General features: G+C 33.1%; 3 protein-coding genes across 3 annotated transcripts in view; 2 read left to right on the forward strand and 1 right to left on the reverse strand.

Annotated features, from left to right (window-relative positions):
* Positions 1–229: 229 nt before the first annotated feature.
* On the forward strand, positions 230–9485 carry LOC117101824 (phenylalanine--tRNA ligase beta subunit-like). The gene is made up of 15 exons (XM_033241918.1): positions 230–422; positions 2219–2274; positions 2637–2740; positions 2998–3127; positions 3505–3620; positions 4349–4457; positions 4695–4845; positions 5516–5648; positions 5898–6014; positions 6161–6267; positions 6466–6647; positions 6741–6833; positions 7161–7343; positions 8041–8131; positions 8533–9485. The coding sequence occupies exons 1-15, from the start codon at positions 365–367 to the stop codon at positions 8682–8684; spliced, it is 1782 nt and encodes a 593-aa protein (XP_033097809.1). The 5' UTR covers positions 230–364; the 3' UTR covers positions 8685–9485.
* Positions 9486–11145: 1660 nt separating this feature from the next.
* On the reverse strand, positions 11146–16887 carry LOC117101825 (glycosyltransferase 8 domain-containing protein 1-like). The gene is made up of 8 exons (XM_033241919.1): positions 16752–16887; positions 15971–16063; positions 15226–15430; positions 14651–14774; positions 13819–14007; positions 13204–13370; positions 12947–13059; positions 11146–12641 (listed from the first exon to the last, which is right to left on the reverse strand). Exons 1-8 carry the CDS (start codon positions 16774–16776, stop codon positions 12460–12462), a joined length of 1098 nt encoding a protein of 365 aa, XP_033097810.1. The 5' UTR covers positions 16777–16887; the 3' UTR covers positions 11146–12459.
* Positions 16888–18931: 2044 nt separating this feature from the next.
* LOC117101826 (ephrin type-B receptor 2-like) overlaps positions 18932–19536 on the forward strand; it is a 36778-nt gene continuing 36173 nt past the window's right edge. The window contains exon 1 of the mRNA XM_033241921.1: positions 18932–19049. The gene's annotated coding sequence lies outside the window, so the exon portion shown is untranslated. The remainder of the gene's footprint in view (positions 19050–19536) is intronic.

Raw genomic sequence — 19536 nt, forward strand, 5'->3', positions numbered from 1 at the left:
GTATTTTATGGTGATAGATTAATTAAAAGAAGTTTAACATTGTTCTGTGTATATTATTTGAATTTCTTTAATTTCAAACGAACGGCCCCTGATTTTCCTGTAATTTTTGCAGTATTTCAAATGAATATGTACCCACATAACTGTCTTCTAATCGGATTAAAATCTGGCCGATATTGAAAAAAAGTTGATGGCGTGTGTTTATCCGTGAAGCGTGACATGTCGACTATCTGGCAACCCTGGTTTCCTTCACTAAACACTTGCTTGGTACGAAGCGTTCGTTGGCTGATGCAATCTGTTCTGTTTATTTATCACTTTAATAACTTAATTATTATTATTAATATATTGTTGAATACACATTCTCATAATGCCTACCATAGGTGTCAAGAAGCATCTCCTGTTTCAAGCCCTTGGCAAGACATACAGTAAGCTTCCAGACTCATGCTAGGCATCCTAGGCCTAGGCGGTGCCTCCGTTCTTTCTAGTTTGGCTAGGCCTCTAGGCGTAGAAACTAACTCCCGGGGCTAGACTAGCCTAGCTAGGTAGTAGGCTAGCATAAGCTAGATCCAGTACTCTTAGGGCTAGAAGATCAACCCGCCTACAATCTCTTAGTAGGCCTAGGTTATTAACTGCAGTCCAATATTTAAGCCTCTGCCTAGGCCTATAATAGGATGTCTAGGCCTACTTACCTTACAAACAAGATACTTGCTAATCTATACTTGCTTGAAATACTGGGTCGTTTAGAAAGGTTTAAGCTTATTGATAATGACCCATCCAATATAGTATTGTCTTTATAAATGTGAAAAAGTAAATTTACACGGAAGTTTAGACCAATGTTGACTTAATGTACATTATATATATTTATTCTTGAGGGAGACTGTTCCAAGGATCAACAATAACTCTAGGCCTAGAGCTAAAAAAATATTTTCTAACGTCCAAAGATATTGGTGGATTTTTCTGGTCACTTTTTTTAACCCTAATAATTGATTTTTTTGCTATTGGATTCCTTCGGGTAAGCTAAGGCTTTTCTCGGTCCTTGTTATTTGTTGTGTATACTTTTTCCGGAATAAATAAATGAAATGAGATTGTCTTGAGTGCAAAATATGGGTTGCTTAAATTACAGGTACAAGATAATACCAGTTGTTTGTGGAATTTCAAACAAATGGGACAGGATGAAGATTTATGGGTCAATTTTTCATAGTTTTCACAATAATTTATCAGTAATATGACAAGTATGAATGGTAATGGGTTAGGTTAGTGCAAATATAAAAATTTATTAGATTATCACTCACGCCCGCATCAAAAATTCGCGAAATATTGATGCAGGAATTAAAAAAAAAAAATTTTTTTGCCTCATCAATTATTTCAACAGCATAAAAATAACAATGCAATTTTGTGACTTCAAATACATTTTTTTTTAAAACTATAAAATTAAACCTGTTTTTATACAATATTTACTATTACAGACCAAATATAAACAGTCCATCCCTCATCGATAAAAACAAAAGGGAAATAATCTATTGTTCCGATTTAAGAAAAAAAGAAAGCCGCCCTCCCTCATCAATTTAAAAAAAAAGGAGTGATCTAATGATTTTTTTCTATGTGCCCTTATGCTGATTTTCTCTTATTGTATCTTGTATTTATAATGTTTTTATTTGTTTTTAAATGACTTGTTTTACTGTGTATTTTATATAGAGAGAAATCAAATAAATTCAATTCATTTCAAAAATCTATTTACAATGAACCAAATATTCTGATGGAAAAGTAATTTGTTCTAGAGCTTAGGGACATTAGACCTATTTATTTGTGGGTCTAGGCCTATGGTATATTTCCGTAGTATTTTTGTCTATTTCCGTAATTACCGGTAGGCAAAATTTCCGTAGCAGTTACGGAAGTTCTTGAGAATCTGTGTCGTACCAAACCCGACTCGCCCATTAGGCTAGGCCTGCCTAGTGCCTATGCTTAATTATTACTACGGTATATATTACACTTGTATTTGTTGTGGTCCTATAGAAGTTAGCCATCAAAGTTAAACTTATTTTTTTTAATGCCAGTGTAACATCAGGATTAGGCCAGGCCAATCAGAAATATAAGACAATACATGAGAAAAGCAGTTAGGCCTACTCTGGCATTTTATCTGCATCATGTTTGAGAATTCCAGTTCCTAGTAATATGGTTCTACAGTGCATGTCTAACCAACAGCATTACTTTCTTACTACAGCTGATGATGAGTTTGCTGAATTATGTTTTGATTATGGCCTTGAGCTTGATGAAGTTGTAAGTTAATCACCATTATTTAAAAAATATATACCGTATAATGTAATTTATATGTAAGAAAAGGAGGCGCTTCTCTCTCCACCCAGTACTTGCACCACCACTAAACCAGGGTCTGGCTCATGTAAGCTTTATGGACCATCCACAACCACCCAGCACATTGTTTCTTCTTTTCCATTAGTGTTTCTTTATTTTGTTCATATTCTTGGTCAGTTTAATAACTACCTCTCTCCATCAAACAAGAAACTGACTATGGATATCATTATTACTATTTGACTATTTGTTGTGGCTACCATCATATTTGCTCCTATTCCCGTGTTTGTTCCAGGTTACAGTAACTTTAAGTTTCTTTTTTCCACTACCAGACATCAGAAAAAGAGATGATAGCAAAGGAACAAGGTAAAGATAAGGCCACAGCATCAGATGCGTCCGATGTAATCATTTATAGAATAGATGTTCCCGCAAACAGGTAAGTCAGACAGGAGGGTAGTTCAGTATCAAGATGAGTAACTTAAATTAGGGAGTATAATGACTTGGTGATGGTAATATAGTAATACTGTTGTGTATAAAGTAACAAGGTTTTCAATACTTTTAGCATTTAATAGTTGTCTATACCAAAATACTGTAAAGTTCATTGCAATCTTTGTCTAAATATTATTGGTAGGAATCAATTTATGTTAATGGTTTTCTACAGATAACATGCCTCCCCTTGTTATTCTGTATTAGATATGACTTGCTGTGCCTGGAGGGCCTAGTCAGAGGTCTACTTATTTTCTTGAAAAAAGGTGAAGCACCACGCTACAAGGCATTACCCCCAGCACAGGGACAGATGCAGAGGCTCTACATCAAACCTGCTGTAAGCATGCATTCATTTGTACAGTATCTGCAATTTATGTTTGTTTTTTTTTTTAAAGGAGAAGCCAGATATACATGGCACCCTCACACCTAAAACAATATGGAGAAAATCACGTGTACATGTGCAAATTGTTTTTTACAGTGATGTAAATATATCCCCAGCCTATTGGTATTAACATTATGTATGTTAAAATTATTTATTATAAAGTTTACTATGATTTTTTATGACTATTTTTAATATTTAATTTTATTTTTTTACTTTTCAGTTTATAAAACATTAACATATAAAAAGCGAAATATTTTGTTTAAATTGTTAGAAAGCATGATTAATGGTGTGTGGTAAATCATATGCTAACAAAATTTTGATTCAACTTATAGACAAAGAAAGTTCGGCCTCACGCAGTGGCAGCTATTCTCAGAAACGTTACCCTTACTAAAGACGCTTACAATAGTTTCATTGACCTTCAAGACAAGCTGCATCAAAATATTTGCAGGTGAGTTCAAAGGTTAATTACATGCACTGTGTTCTCCCAATAAAAACATTTATTCCAGTAATTTTTTGGATGTGTTTTCAATTCAGTTTCAATTTATACACAATTTGATTGGCAGCAAAAAAGCTGAATTACATCAAATTTTCAATTGATTATACAATTACACCAAAAAGAACAAACACAAATCCGATACAATTCAAAACACACTATAAGAACACTTTTGATTAAAATTATCAAGTACAAAGACATTACATTTAAAAATATTAAGATATAGCATAACAAATTTACAAATGAATGACACACAAGTCTAAGGAGAAACATTAGAATTGAGGAGAAGGAATAAAGGATGTGAGGACACAAAAACACAGCAAGACCACACGCAGATTTAATTAAAAATGTTAACACAAAATTAAGATTTGTTAATTAATCAATTGAGATTTATAGAACATTAGAAATTTTACAAATTGAAAATTGGATAACATTAAACATACTGTAATTAACAAGTTAAATATATTTTAAAATTTATTGCACAAGAATTATGAATTAAAAATTAACCACCTAAGACCAAATTAACAGGTATAGAATATCAAATGTAGGCTTAATTAAATTTTGACTTGTGACAACTTGGATTGCTACATTCAGCTTGCAAACTTAAGTATGATTTGGAAATGTATCATGTTACAAGACATTCAACATTTACATGTGATATTTTTTGTCGCATTTTCTTATAGGAAGAGGTCGCTGGTTGCCATAGGAACTCATGACCTTGATACTATTACTGGTCCATTTTATTTTGATGCTCAGGATCCACAGAAAATTAAATTCTGCCCATTAAATCAAGTATGTAAAGTCAATCTATAAGTGTATATACTGTCTCTTGCAGATCCAACTTTCTTCAAGGGTAGGTGAGATGTGTATAAGAGACAGATACTGTGTATAATAAGCATGTGTATGCTAGATATTTCTACACTACCGTATTAATTTCAAAGTATATAATATACAATGTTATATATATAATGTGTATAAGTATAGATAATAATACAAACTCATTTACATATTGAATTAATTTTTTAACAGGTGATTGAATACACAGCAGCTGCACAGATGGAGCTCTTCTCACATGACAGCCATCTGCGACATTACCTGCCAATTATCCGAGATAAGCCTGTATACCCTGTCATCTATGACAGTAATAACACTGTTCTATCCATGCCTCCAATCATCAATGGTAATAATTGCTATTTCATTTCAGTTTTAACTACAGTTAAACTTGACTAAGTTGACTTTGCCTAACTCGAATAATTTCTAAGTTAATCTTATTTTACACGCCAGATTGTTGTGTTTTCACTTAATTAACCATCTGTAAGTCGAACAATTTTTCAATGCCATTTTGGATTCGACTTAGGCATGTTCAACTGTACTTATATATACTTATATAATAATACTTATATAATAATAATAATAATAATAATAGTAGTAGTACTACAAGCAGCAGCAGCAGCAATAATAATAATAATAATAATAACAATAACTATTTAAAACAGTGGGACATGCTCATGCAGTGCATTCGTAAAAGTAATGAGTCACTTTATACAGTAAAATATATTGCACAAATGTAAAATCATTACACAATTCATCATTTAAAATTCATGTTTAAATGTTTAGTGAGGATCTGTCAAGTGAGGATCTGTCAAATTATTAAAAACGATAAATTAAGAGATAAAATGGGATAACAGAATAAGAATGATATTTCCAAACATAAACACATTTCAAGGTCATAAAATTATACTTATTATAAAATGCTTAAAATTCATTAAACAGTGAATTTCTGCTAACTGTTTTACCACTTGCAAATTTACCAATTTGATTTTAACCAGTTTAATTTTTGGTCTCTGCAGGTGACCATTCCAAGCTTACCACAGAGACAAAGAATATTTTTATTGAAAGTACTGCAACCGACCTGACCAAGGCAAAGATTGTACTTGACACGTTGGTCACAATGTTCAGCCAATATTGCACTGAGAAGTTTCAGTAAGTACAGTGACATGCCTGTTGTTTGTATGGCATTGGTTTGACTCAATCTGTTTTTAAAATACTATTTTTATATCACCTATTAAGGTATTAAGCAATTAGAGAAAAGGAAATATAAAGTTTTTCAACCCCATCTTTTTTTTTGAAGCGGGAGGGGGGTTTTAATGAAAAACATCAATTAAGAATTCTTTCTTAAATAACAATTGATACTCAATAACTCTGCCATATTTGATATTTTTATTATCATAGGGTTGAATCAGTTGAAGTCATATATGAGGAAGATGGGAGATCTTGTATTTATCCTGAACTCCAGTACCGGCATGAAGTTATCCCTGTGGATTTAATCAATAAAAAAATTGGAATTAAGTAAGATGCAAATGATATTGTTTAACAGTTGCACCATACAGATCTACTCAGCAAATTGGCTCTATATACAGAGTACGAAAATTAATGTATTATTTCGAGTCATTTTCTCATGTGGATCAAATTATTTATTTTATCTTGTATATTAGTGAGTCTGCTGATGACATTGCATCATTGTTAACAAAAATGTGTCTTGCAAGTGAAGTTGTTGATAATGGGGAAAATGTCAACGTTGAAGTTCCCCCAACAAGAGCTGATATCCTTTTCATATGTATTTAAATTAAATTATATATTTGCATATATATTTGTATAATTAACAGGTTGTTGTACATTTATGTACTTCTTTAGATCAACATTATTTGCATATTGTTAAAGTACATGAATATATATGATTGACTCACCCAATCAAATCCTTTATAATTGAATAATACTGTAAACCTTAACAGAAAAGCACATGTAATTCATGCATGTGATGTTATTGAGGACGTTGCGATCGCATACAGCTATAACCGCATTAAGGAGCGTATCCCACAAACAAGTACAGTTGGCGCTCAGTTCCCGATTAACAAACTCTCGGATCTACTCCGACAGGAAGTGGCTGCATCTGGGTACACCGAAGCATTAACCTTTGCCCTGGTAAATTTTCTATTAAATCATTTTATTTCTAATTTAGTGTGTTTATTACAGAGCATAAATTATCCTTTTTATATTTTTTTTTTTACTTGCCAGTGTTCAAGAGATGACATATCTGTGAAATTACTTAAGGAGTTAAAGGATACCAAAGCTGTACATATTGGAAACCCTAAAACTTTAGAATTCCAGGTAAGAACGTATTTATTAAATATAATGTTTTCCATAATTGAGGCATGTCATGTCAATTTGGTTAAGTTGTCACACAGGCCAGTATTGATAAATGTGCTTTAAAAAATGGGAGCTCAAAAAATGGCCTAAAATTGAAAAAAATTGTTTATTTAGCCTTAGGCTGATTTGATAATAGTTTTGCAAACATGTTGACAAAAAAAATTATACCAAAATTGATTAGATCAAATATGTATTTATTTTAGTTGTTAGAGTTGCATTTAGTTTAATGTTAGCCTGAGTCAAATTTACTAAATCTGTTAATAATGCCATTTATTTAAATGATTCCAGGTGGCAAGAACCACACTTCTGCCAGGCATCTTGAAAACGATAGCCTGCAACAAGAACATGCCACTACCCATCAAGCTCTTTGAGATCTCTGACATCATTGTCCAGGAGTCAACAAAGGATGTAGGTGCAAGAAATTACCGCAACTTGTGTGCCGTCAACTACAACAAGTCTCCCGGTTTTGAGGTTGGTATTTAGCAGTGGCGTATCTGGAAGTCTTGAAATGGGGGTGCTGATGGTGGACCGCGAAGGTGAGGTGTGGGGGGAGGGCTCAATCAGTTACGGGGCTAACCTCCAAAATAAGGTGTTTTTAGTTGATTTTTAACTACTTGCAAGTGATTTAAAAACGTCGCATAGGTTGCTAAGAACCTTATCACCATTTTCTCTTTCAACTAGCAACAGAGACAAAAACTCAATAATTAACACATGATTATTCTATCAGTATTTGTATTGATAGATGTTAGCTCCCAATCCCAACAAGGTTCAGTACTCCAGTGGATTGTTGACACCACAAATCACATGATCAATGTCCACACCCATCACTATTGATACCCAGAACCATTATCAGTGCCCTCAAATTGCCTTCATTGGAGTAGCGGATCCGGGAATTCTAAATAGAGCAGACCCACACAGGGACTTTCACAGGCAGAGGGCCTAGGCCACCTCAGCCCCAACATGGTTGGGCTTAAGAACACTTATCATTTTTCCATCTCCCTGTAAATGGCTGGAAATGACACATTCAGACCTCAATTTAATTATTATTTTCCTTTTTTCTTCATTTTTGGTTTAGTGCCTTTTATCATTTATTTAAATTGATTTATTTTTAGATTGATTTAATGATTGATTCTTTAGTAATGGTAATTTGTATGTTTTATATTTTAAGGTAATTCATGGACTATTGGATAGGGCAATGCAGCTGCTTGAGATTCCCTTTTCACAAACTGGTCAAGGCTACTACATCAAAGCCATTGATGGTAAGTATGAGGGGACAGTGGTGTATCTAGAGTCTTGAAATGGGTGGGGGTGCTGAAGGGGTGCAAAATGTTAACTACTTCAGCATGAATTTTTTTTCTTCAGACATTTTCATTGAGGATATTGGTGGGGGTGGGGGGTGCCCCATGCATACCATTAGATAGACTACTGTGAGGGGAGGGAGAACTCTAGTAAGCAGGGAACTACACCAGGCAGGGAAAATATAGCAGTGATGCAAGTCTGGATAGTCACATTTCCTGAGGGTGACCTATGTAGGGGTGTTACAGAACAGTGGGTTAAATTTGTTTACAAGTCAAGTCTATATTCTCCAGGATGACAAAAAATGAAGTACTCTAAAATTAAAAGGTTAAAGTTTGCTTTTTGTAATTCACTTTTTTTGCAGATCCAACTTTCTTCAAGGGTAGGTGTGCAGAGGTTATCGTCAATGGCGAACATGTCGGTAAACTTGGTGTAATTCATCCAGATGTTCTATCAAAGTTTGACCTCTCTATGCCATGTTCTGCTCTAGAAATAAATATCGAACCATTCCTGTGAAAAGTATATTCAAGCAGTGTGACCTAATGTGTGCAAGCAAGCACTGCATTATGATGAAAATTATATACTGTATATTGTAAATCAGTCACATGTTGATGCCTGTATTATGTTCTATCTGTTTATAATGCAATATGACTCCTTCATTAGAATTACATAAACATTTAACATATTGCAAAGTTCTGAATTGAGTCACTGTCGTTTATGAGAAATATGTTATTAGGCATCATATGGTACTTAATTTTTTTAATATGGTTGGTGGTGGAAACATTTTTATCATGACTAGATTTGACTTAAAGAGTCTGTTTTACACTATGCCTATTCTGAAGAGTCTCAATTTTGAATTCCAAGGAGACTCTCTGCTAGGCTGTCACATGGAATGAAAATACCCATGTGTGTAAGTATTTGTTACATTTTGTTTTACGTGTGAATTGGGTATAAGGCTAGACACATTGCTTGTGTTCTAACAAAGGGTCATATTAATTTGTGTCACATTGCAGGTTTCTCTTTGTCCAATGACACATTAAATACTGTATATCACCTTACAGCCATTAAATGGAGAACTTTGTACATTGGTGATTTGCTACCTAATAACTCAACAAATTTAGTTTCTCATACTACAGTTAAAGAAATTTTTATTACTGCATAAGATAACCTGCGCAGCAAAGCTGTTCTTTGACCATAGAGCTATTAAACAACTAGAGTGCAATGCAGAGTTATGTATGTGTACCATCCAAGATGGCCGTCGTAGTAAAGCGCCACCTTCAGGCTTAGTACACATATTATTACCATAAATAAGCCCTCTGACTGACTATTATTTCATTAATGATAATGAGTAATGGTAATAACATATTATTAAACTAGCATAGCCAAAACGAGGCCAAGTGGAGCATCCTATTCAAAAATAAAGTACCAAGGAATGAAAATTAAAATCGTGTACATTACACCCATACACCGCAACACTCAAGTTTCAAACATACGGGTAACTAGCTGTACTGAACTTTCTGTGTAAATTGAGGGCACAATTGCAAATGATGGCGCTTAGGCGAAATTTGATTGGCTAAATCTATGGCAACCATCTTGGATGGGTACACACACACAGTTCTGCGTATTTCGAACATCAAATACATTGCAGTTAGCGCTCTAGTATTCTTATTATATCTCTATGTCTTTGACCCACTGACAAAATAAAATGGCTAACAAAACAATTGAAAATGTATATTTTTATTATTTGAATCAAGTTGTAACAAGACTAGTGTAGAAAATTTGTTTTGTTAAAAGTTCCATATGAGCATTAAGCAATTGAAATTTACAATTTGACTGTTGACCCTGTAAATAAAAAAACATTTTTACATTAAAACAATTTTAAAACAAATAAGAGTATTTGGCACATAACATGACTGTATAATACACCCTCCATTTACTAACACGCTTTGCAAATGTCAATAATAATATTGGAAATATAAGAAGCAAATCTGCTTCATGGATGCCTGGTCCTCGGTAATTAAAAATATATTGTACAAACTAAATACATGAAATAAAAGTAATAATTATTTATATAGCACCATTTTATCTAGATAGTAATAAAAACATTGTTAAATATTTTACAATAACTAGCACCACACATTTATGCACAGAATTTTTCAGCATACTACTGACCATAAGGACAGAACACCAACAATCTGAGAGCTTGAATATTTAAAGAGGAAAATAACTTTTGATATGCAGGCTAACAATGAAATCCTTTGTCGTCAGTAATTTTATTTTAGTACAAAAATATTTTGTGCAGAGATTTGAATACATTCGCATTACACACATGATCATAGAAAAGAAAACAATATTAACATTCAATTCTGGTTACTATTCACCAAAATAAATTTAAAAAAAACAAAAACATGCAAAATCTGTAAAACATCATGCTGACTCAAATACAGTCTGCTACACTCTGTCAAAGCACACTCCATAAATAGACTACATGGCATATTTATCTTGTTCTAGACTCAATAGCACCTTCATAAAAAATTAAGTATAACTGGTGGCGGATTCAAGGAGAGGCCCAATAAATTTTCCAAGTTATAAAAAAAATGGAGAAAAACAGAAAGTTATATTAAAATTCTGAGAGTGTAAAAGTCCCTTGTACCCCTCTCTTTAGAATTCATGGGTTTGCCACTGATAACTACACTGTATTAAATGAATTTGGCATAATTATACTGTACTTATAGGCTAAACAGTTTCTAGCTCTCAAGTATCAATCCTTTAGACATTAAAAATGCAAGTTATACCTGGAGTAATAAACACATATTTATCTACTGTAATTGCATATAAAATTATATCTGATTGCTTACAAACATATATTTATTCAATGCTACACCTCAGTCAAACAGAGATGCAGAGGATGTTAACATTTTATGTAGGCATTAATTAGGTTAGGAAGACATTAGACTGGCAACTATATTTTTCAATACAGTAATTTGATTTCCTGACAAATTGTCATAAGAAATAAAACAGTATTTTTACACATGCAATTTTAATAATCTAGCACATACTTATCTATTTTACTTGGCACTTTCTTTTGCATAAAACTGTATACTGTATGTTAATTCCACTTTACATACATATAATTAATTGTGATTCACAAAGCTTGGTATTACTGCAATTTGTTTATAAAATGCAAAGTTCACTTTATATAACAAAAAAAAAAAACACCAATAAGTATTAAATTACATCACTATAAATATAATTTCATATGATTTTGGTCATATCAATTAAATGAGCAAGGAAAAATATAAGATACCTCATATTATGAATGAGAGAGTCCAACCCAAATAAAACACCAAAAACATTTTGGACAGGCAGAAAAGTTACTTTATAAGACTGTATCTGGTAATTGGTTGTAACTACACTGCCACCTTGATTTAATATTAATATCATCTTCCCCACGCTTTTAATTTTCCATTGTTGATTTGAATCAAAACCTGAGATATAATAAATGGTAAGCCATTTATTAGAATAATTTTATGCAAATACAAAAATCTAGCCAATCACAATTCATCTCAATGTATATGTAATTACACAATGAGGTGGATTGTGATTTCATTGTTTTAATATAGTGCAACTGAACAGTGCTATTACAAAATATAATTTGCCAATGAAGAAAAGAAGATATTTAATAAAACCAGTTTTTAATATAGATTTGGTATGGACCCCTTTCAATGTTTACATTGGGTACCCTACCTGGTAGGCAAAAAATCCTTGAGGTATAGAAGGAATACATGCAAAATCAGGATACTTGTTATTTTTTCTGTTGTGTCAAAAATATGAAAGCTACAAGGATGAAATTCACATATGTCGTATTAGGAATTGACAAAAAAAATTAAAATTTACGAACTTATATTTTTTTTCTATTTTTATTTACTTTTTAAAGTAATTTTCGTCTTATCTTTTTGGATGTTAATAATATTATATTATATACTGTATATACTAAATAGTATATATAATTATGACTTTCATCCATGTAGCTCTCATATTTTTGGCACAACAAAGAACAAACATAATGCATATCCTGATTTTCCATGCATTTCTCCTATACCTCGAGAATTTTTTGCCCACCAGGTAGGGCACCACCAGCATTTCAGTTAGGCCAATGTAACATTAAAAGGGGTCTATTGGATCTTGTTGTTTGATAGTAAAAAAATCAATTAAAACCAGTGTAATATTACCAATTACAATTCAGGAAGATGTTTTCCTGGTTACAAATGAAAAAAAGTTACACTGCCCTCTATTCAATAAGATTATATCTTCTAACGAGTCTGAACTGCCCTGTGGGATCTATGACAAAGTATTTTTCCCAGGCCTGAGTATGCTGTGAAATGCGACCCCATGGTTTAAAGTTGCCACTCCAGTGTATCAGTTTCGCTGCGTTGATAAAGGTCTGCGAGTAGCGTGTTCCGGAGGTGAGTCCTATAAAAAAAGAAAATTTTGAAGACGTTTTCATAACCTTAATGGTTCTTGACATGGTTGTAGAAGGTTAATGAAGTAAAAATTATCAAGAATTTTGAACCACTATGACAAGATCCTGATCTAGCAATTTCTGGAATCTTATCTTATTATCGCATCCTGCGTACATGCAATAATTGAAGAGAGCATTATCTTTGACTGCCAAATTGTAGAAAGTAATCTTTACAGCCAGTCATAATATTTAACAATGGATATGTTTCAGAGTATTTATCAATTCAAATATGTTTTTAACATTATTTCTCTTATACCTAAGTGTCTTATGTGCCACATTGGGTCAATCTTGGAATACTTTTTGTAGAATACAATCATCATAGGGGGCGCTGTTGCTCCACCTGCTCGTTGATTTCCAAATACATTCTCACTGCATAAGAATAAAATAAAAAATAAATTATTTCAACAGTACTTTATCAAAGTATAGCAACCATTTTAAAACATAAATTTTTTCAACATTATTTAAAAATTTTTTTTAGAATATTTGGGAAAACTTTAGCAGGTTTTGACGAACTGTGCATTCAGCTTGATCCAGAAATCGATCCTAGCAGTAATTCCTTGCTTCTTCCACTCATCAATGTCTGCAACAAACACACCAGCATTGAAAGAGCATTCCAACGGATTCATGGTCATTGCCTTTACTTGTGGATGCTGGAAGTTGATGTAGCTTCCGTAATTCGTCTGTAAGATAAGTTCAAGGACGTATGAGCCTGTGTCAGCTACACACTGTCACAAGGAACCATGATAACATGTTGTCCACAGTGATATTAAAAACACAGGGTTAGTAGGTTGTCAATTTATTTATTTTTTTCTATAGGCCTACTGTAGGCCTGATTTTGAGGCTCTTTACTATTAGGCCTAGCTACGCTGATTCTAGGCTTTTTAACTATAGGCCTACAGTAGGCCTGATTCTAAGCTTTTTAGTGTAGGCCTAGGCCTGATTCTATGCTCAGTAACCACCATCACCTGCAAAATGTTTGGTTATTGATAACATGATAACCACAGAGCTAATTCCACGATTAAGGTATCAACTATATTGAAGTATAAAAAGAGGATTTGTGAAACATCAAGTTTGGTTCATTAAAATCATGATGTAGCTTTTGTAACATTGTGAATATGTTAATATTACCTTGTAGAAACCATATCGACTGGAGGTGGCAGTACAATCATCTGACAAAGCCACAGCGTTGCCAGGGGCAATCTTGGTGTTGTTCAGCTCTCCAATATTACCTTGTACTACAGTATCGCTGTCTACAAATATTATTCGTCCTTTGACTTCAGGGATAATATCCGGGAAATAAAATCTGGCATAATTTAGCTGAAAATATAAAAATATAATAATTCACAAAACTACCTTATTTTAGGTATTTTATTAAAAAAAATGCAGGAATCAGATTCGGGATGCACAAATCTGCACCAAAAGATGACATGGAAATATCCCATATTAACTGGGTCACTGATAAAATCATATAATGGACAAAACTAGAACATAGACAGGGAAGCAGTCACGGTTTTGACATACATTACGCTCAATAAAAAAATTATTAGTTCATCACCCTTGTGTGCATGTCTTCTATGGTACTGAAAAAAAAAATTTGATTTTTTTTTTTTTTTTTCCTTATTTAAATTTTTGAAAAGAAATTGAAAGTCGGCATTTTAGTTTTTTTTTTTTACATCGCAAAATATTTAATAAGCTAAAAAAGCTGGAATGGACCTATCTTGCGACGGTAGGCGATACGACAGTCTTATGCGATCGTTTTGCTCTTCAATATGGATTCAAAAATGGTTTTTGTTGTATTTTTGTGTATTTTCTACTTCTTAGGCATAAACAATTTTTGGTTAAAAAATAAAAATAAAAAAAAATAAACTTTTCTTAACGACCTACCAATTTTTGGGATTTTTCCAGAACCTGACCAACACAAGAATTTTTTTTTATTGGCCTTATGGCATAAGTAACTTACAGGTGATGTGTCCTGTAGATCAGATCTCCCATCCTTTGGATGCATCTTCTCTCTCATAGACGTGTCGTTGAAAGCAATGATGGTGTAATCAATCTCCTTTAAAACCGAGTCCGATATCCATTTTCTTTGAAGATGAAAGATAAAGAACAAAGATCTTATAAATAAAAGATGGCGTTCTCCGCGATTTACGTGTAAAAAATAGAAGCATTGATTTGGCACAGAAAAGTAATCAGTTTTGGGAGAGGGCGTCTTAGTCGTTGCCATGGATCATGAGATCGGGTGTTCACTTTACGTTAATTGTTCCTTAATTGTTCTAAAGAGAGGGAGCATTGTAAATCAGAGCATTTCTAATTGTTATGCTTAAACGTAAAGTTGCACGGCGTACAGTATGCTAGACTCAAAGTTTTTACTTTTGCAAGATTGTGTCGTACACTTCGTTATTACAGCATTTGCACGCAGAAATCGCGGAGAATGCTATCTTGTGTTTATAAGATCTTTGGTAAAAACTAGTAAAAACAGAGGACGCTACAATATAAAATATTTCAGTAGAGATTTTAAGGGAGAAATATACTCACTGTAAGTGGTTGATAGATGATTTATCAACTACAAGATAATATTTGACTGGAACTTTTGCATTCATACGGATGCTGTTCACCGTTGTGATCATTCCTCCAATCGTCCGATGGTCCGAGCAAAGGAGTACGTTCACAGGGATAACAGATTTATCTGCCAGTTTCACAGCATGTTTTATCCGGAAACCATCCGGAATTTTCTTCAGTTCTTTTGATGGAAAAAATTATATTTTAAATTTATTGAAGTACAAATGTTCCTTTACAAATTTGTTTTTACCATGTATTAGTCACATTTAAAGTTCGATTTAAAAACAAAAATCTGGGTATACTTAGGTCTAGAAGATGTTTATTAAATTGTTATCTTTTTATAAAGTGTTTTTTTTTTTAACCAACAAATCTCCATTTAATATAAAGTATTTCATAGATCTCATTCATGTTTTCAAATAAGATTTTAAATGATCCCTCACATCCAGTAAATCAGCAATACACTGTATATAGATAAAATCAAATGAATACAAATGCAGGAAATATTTTGTTAATAATTAAATTCTCACAGATAATTTAATTAAGAAGTGATGATTTGAATATATAATTTTTTTGCACATGTTACTGAATTTTTAAGAAACAATATAGAACAATTTTATGTACACCATTGGGTCTAATAATAACAACAATATTCTTACTGTCATATAATGATGAGTTTCATAAATATATTTACATTGCATTAGTTTAAGTGTATAATGCTTACCTTCACTGTTAATGTCTAGATCTGAATGGATCGGTTCCGAGGAATAGTATACCATAACATAGCCCATTACAATGACAGTGACTAAGGCAATAACTAACATCAAGATAAAAATACAGAATTTAATAATTTCAAAATGTTCAGTATTATAGCAATTCTAAATAAATTACTCATGTTTATATAAACACTTAGAGAGGTTTAAGGACAGGCATATGTTTAGAAAGAGCAAATACCAATGATATTATTTTAAATCATTTGATTCTTGGACAAAATACAATGGTCAAGAGGCTGATTCTATATTATGTTGTTTCAAATAAAGGGAATTCTGGGTTTGAAATTTCTTAATATTTATTGTCTATTTATTATATCATGATTAATTATAAAATGAATCCGACATAAAAGTCGCGATTTAAGTGAGTAAAAAACAAACAAATCTTTATCATTATGTGGTAGCTGAGTCAAAATCGAGACTAAGCATGTTTTAAATGAATGTGTTTTCTTTACAAATTTCAACAGCTATCTTAATGTAGATAAAGGCCCAAGGCTTGACTGACGAAGACGTTCACACATGTATTACGGTTGTTATTATGTTAAGCTAGGCACGGATACGCTACGGGCCATGCCTAAATAGCGCTGTAGCCTCCTTGCTTGCTAGAGAGAAGGCTGAGGCTCCACAGCAGCTCATTATGATCAATGATGACTCACTCACAATTCATCTTCTCATTCAAAAAATAGATTTATATTTTAAGATAGGCTTAAAACAAATAACTAAGACAATTCTTACGTGTAACTGGATACAGGCGAGCCATAATGACGACTTAAGGATATTAGCAGTATGGAGAAAGACGTCAAACCGATGCCTGCATCAGAAATAAAAACTGTGCCGAAAGTGTTTACGTTGACGGGACCTTACTTATGGGGGCTGACATATTGAATGGCATCTTCTAATATAGCTTATAGGTAAAAATAATAATACAATAGATTAACAAGTTTAAATGAAAGTATAAATATTGTAATAATAATAATAGTTAAACTATGTTTGTAAATATAGATTTAAAAAAATTTCCTTTATATGATTTATACATTACTATATAATTAGTGTATTATTGTAATATTACATGTAACCGAAATAGTAAATGGAATAATCAGCCACGTATGAGCTTGCACCTTTTCCTGATGTTTAAATCCTGGTTTAGAAACGACGACGTCAACAGTCGTCGCTGCGATCTACGATATGACGTAATTACATAGGTAGTTGCTAAATACAACGGGTTCAGCCGAGGGGGCGTGGCTTGTATATGGTGACGTCAAGTATAATTAAGCCGTCTACCAAAAAACATCACACTACACTGACTGTGTGACCAATGTGAATTTAGCAAGGCGAGCAGGCTAGGGCTTAGCTTATGTTTTCTTTTGTGCTGCTGCTACGAGCGGGTGAGGGACGATCGAGTCCATTTTCAGACAATTGGCCTAAGTAGTATGGACTTTATAGGTCTAGGCTCCTGGGTTAGGTCGGACCAGGAGGTCTTTTCAGTAGTCTGGTGCCTATAGACCTAGATTGTGCGTCCAGCAACCCGCAGCAGTCCGTCTAGGCCTATGCCTCATTTACGTGAAGTTAGGCGCATGCAGAATCTGTTGTAAGACCCTCGCCTGGCTACTGAAAAATCTGCACTGAATAGGCGCATAATGCATAATACAAAATACACGACATTGGAAAGTTAATATATTACTTAAATTGCATATATATAACATTCGGTTCCTTTCTCTTTTTCTGGATTATAGCCGGCAATATTCAAATCAGTGAACACTAAAAAAAATCTGAACTTCAGCAGTCATGTTGTAAAAGTTTTTAATTTATAAGGCCCCCGAGGTCCCCGACGAAAAAGTGAACGTCCACCGATAATCAGCAGACGGCGTTGCGTCATCTATCGTTCACATGGAGCGGAGTTGGATTTGTCGTACGACGCAGTGAGTGCCCGGCATTATTCTTTTTCTTAAATAATCATAAAAATTACACTTTTTCATTCGACCTCATTTATGCAAGATGTGTTTAATTGTTAATCAGTTCTATGTATGTATTTTTATTTATTGCACAGGATTTACTGATTATTTTTGTAATTAGAGGTTTATAAAAGGATACTGTTTATCATATTGATACCGATTCATTAAGTAAACATTATATAGTAATATGTAATAGGCCTTAATAGATTCATATAGGCCTTTTAAAATATTTTTTTTATTTCATAACAAACTGTATATAATATACTATTTTAAAACAGTTCACTAAAAAATGGTTCAGGTTTCGTGGAATCCGATGGCCTATCATTTGTTTCAATGTCGCCTAACCCTCTGATTGATTGTTACAAACAGGGACTTGATATATGCTTGAATGAGCGTTTAACAGGCATTGAGCCTTTCGGTATATACCACATTTACCTGGAATGCGCATCTTATTGTCTTTCGGCTAGCTAATTTGCATATGTAACAACAAGGCCTACAGGGTGAAACACAATGATTGTGTGCTTGTTGTACCCCTATTTACACAAGGCATGCTTTTGGTAAGTATGGGCCTAACGTTGACAAAAATATATTCAAATAAATAAAAAATAAAAAGATTGTTTGTTTCGGAGCTAATTGTCATATTGGTGAATAGATAACAAGCCCAGTGGTGAACCAGGCCATTGGGTTTCTTATCATCTTTCCTTTAGTGGGTACAACACGTAGTTGGGTGACATTGTGGTGTACTAGCTACTCAGGCACACATTTTTGTAAGGAGCTTTTTTAGCTTCGTCTTAGGATCCTTTCATTAATTATTAAAGTTACTTTAATTAATGGTGTATTTTATGTTATGAATTCTCTACGTTTCTTGTTCATTAACGAAGCTCATTGCATAGGCTTACTAGTTATTCATGTGAACTTTGATATTATTTGAAAATTTGTTTGATTATTGCTGTGTTATTTTAGAAAAAAGAAGTCTACATCGTCCAAGCTCATACAAAACTTCCGTCGGATGGAACCATGGTGTGATTCTTTTAGAGAATACGGATTTTAAAAATTGTTGGATTTGTGTATACACAAGACAGTAGGTTAAGCTCTGTCATCATTAACTGAAGCTACTCGATAATAGCGCCATCAAGCGTCGGGGCTTGCTTAGTTTTGAAATAATAATATTATATTAATATTAATTCTTTAAAATACATGTAGATGAAAATAGATGCATCATTAAGTAATGTTAGTGTTCATTTACATTAATATAATACACTGTATCTGGTTTTGTAATAATTATCCAATATGATATGGTTGGATTTTGAAAAGAACTGGATTTGTTTTATTGTACTACCGTAAAGATCGAATTATAGCCCTGGGATTTTTTTTTTAAACTTTGGATGGGCTTCTTTTCGAGATGACTTCTTCGAGATGGGCATTTTAAGAGGCGGGAATTCTTTTCGAGGCTACTTTTGCAAAATAAAGAGGGGGGCTTACATTTTGGGAATTACTATTAAACAATAAATAGGGCCACTGTAACATCAATCTGTATAATGGAGAGTATTAACCGGCATTAAGTCACC

This window comes from Anneissia japonica, unplaced genomic scaffold (assembly GCF_011630105.1).
Source record: "Anneissia japonica isolate Jap-2015-1 unplaced genomic scaffold, ASM1163010v1 scaffold4988_len2956909_cov206, whole genome shotgun sequence".
NCBI classification, from domain to species: Eukaryota; Metazoa; Echinodermata; class Crinoidea; order Comatulida; family Comatulidae; genus Anneissia; species Anneissia japonica.

What these genes read in the sequence shown, in the direction of transcription:
- LOC117101824 (XM_033241918.1), top strand. Translation starts at nt 365, where the DNA reads ATGCCTACCATAGGTGTCAAGAAGCATCTCCTGTTTCAAGCCCTTGGC. An exon ending in AATAAAAAAATTGGAATTAA is followed by an intron (nt 6,015 to 6,160) that starts GTAAGATGCAAA and finishes CTTGTATATTAG; the next exon opens with TGAGTCTGCTGATGACATTG. An exon ending in AAGCATTAACCTTTGCCCTG is followed by an intron (nt 6,648 to 6,740) that starts GTAAATTTTCTA and finishes TTTACTTGCCAG; the next exon opens with TGTTCAAGAGATGACATATC.
- LOC117101825 (XM_033241919.1), bottom strand. Translation starts at nt 16,776, where the DNA reads ATGGCTCGCCTGTATCCAGTTACAC. An exon ending in TCGCCTGTATCCAGTTACAC is followed by an intron (nt 16,064 to 16,751) that starts GTAAGAATTGTC and finishes TCTTGATGTTAG; the next exon opens with TTATTGCCTTAGTCACTGTC. An exon ending in TCATCTATCAACCACTTACA is followed by an intron (nt 14,775 to 15,225) that starts GTGAGTATATTT and finishes TCATCTTCAAAG; the next exon opens with AAAATGGATATCGGACTCGG.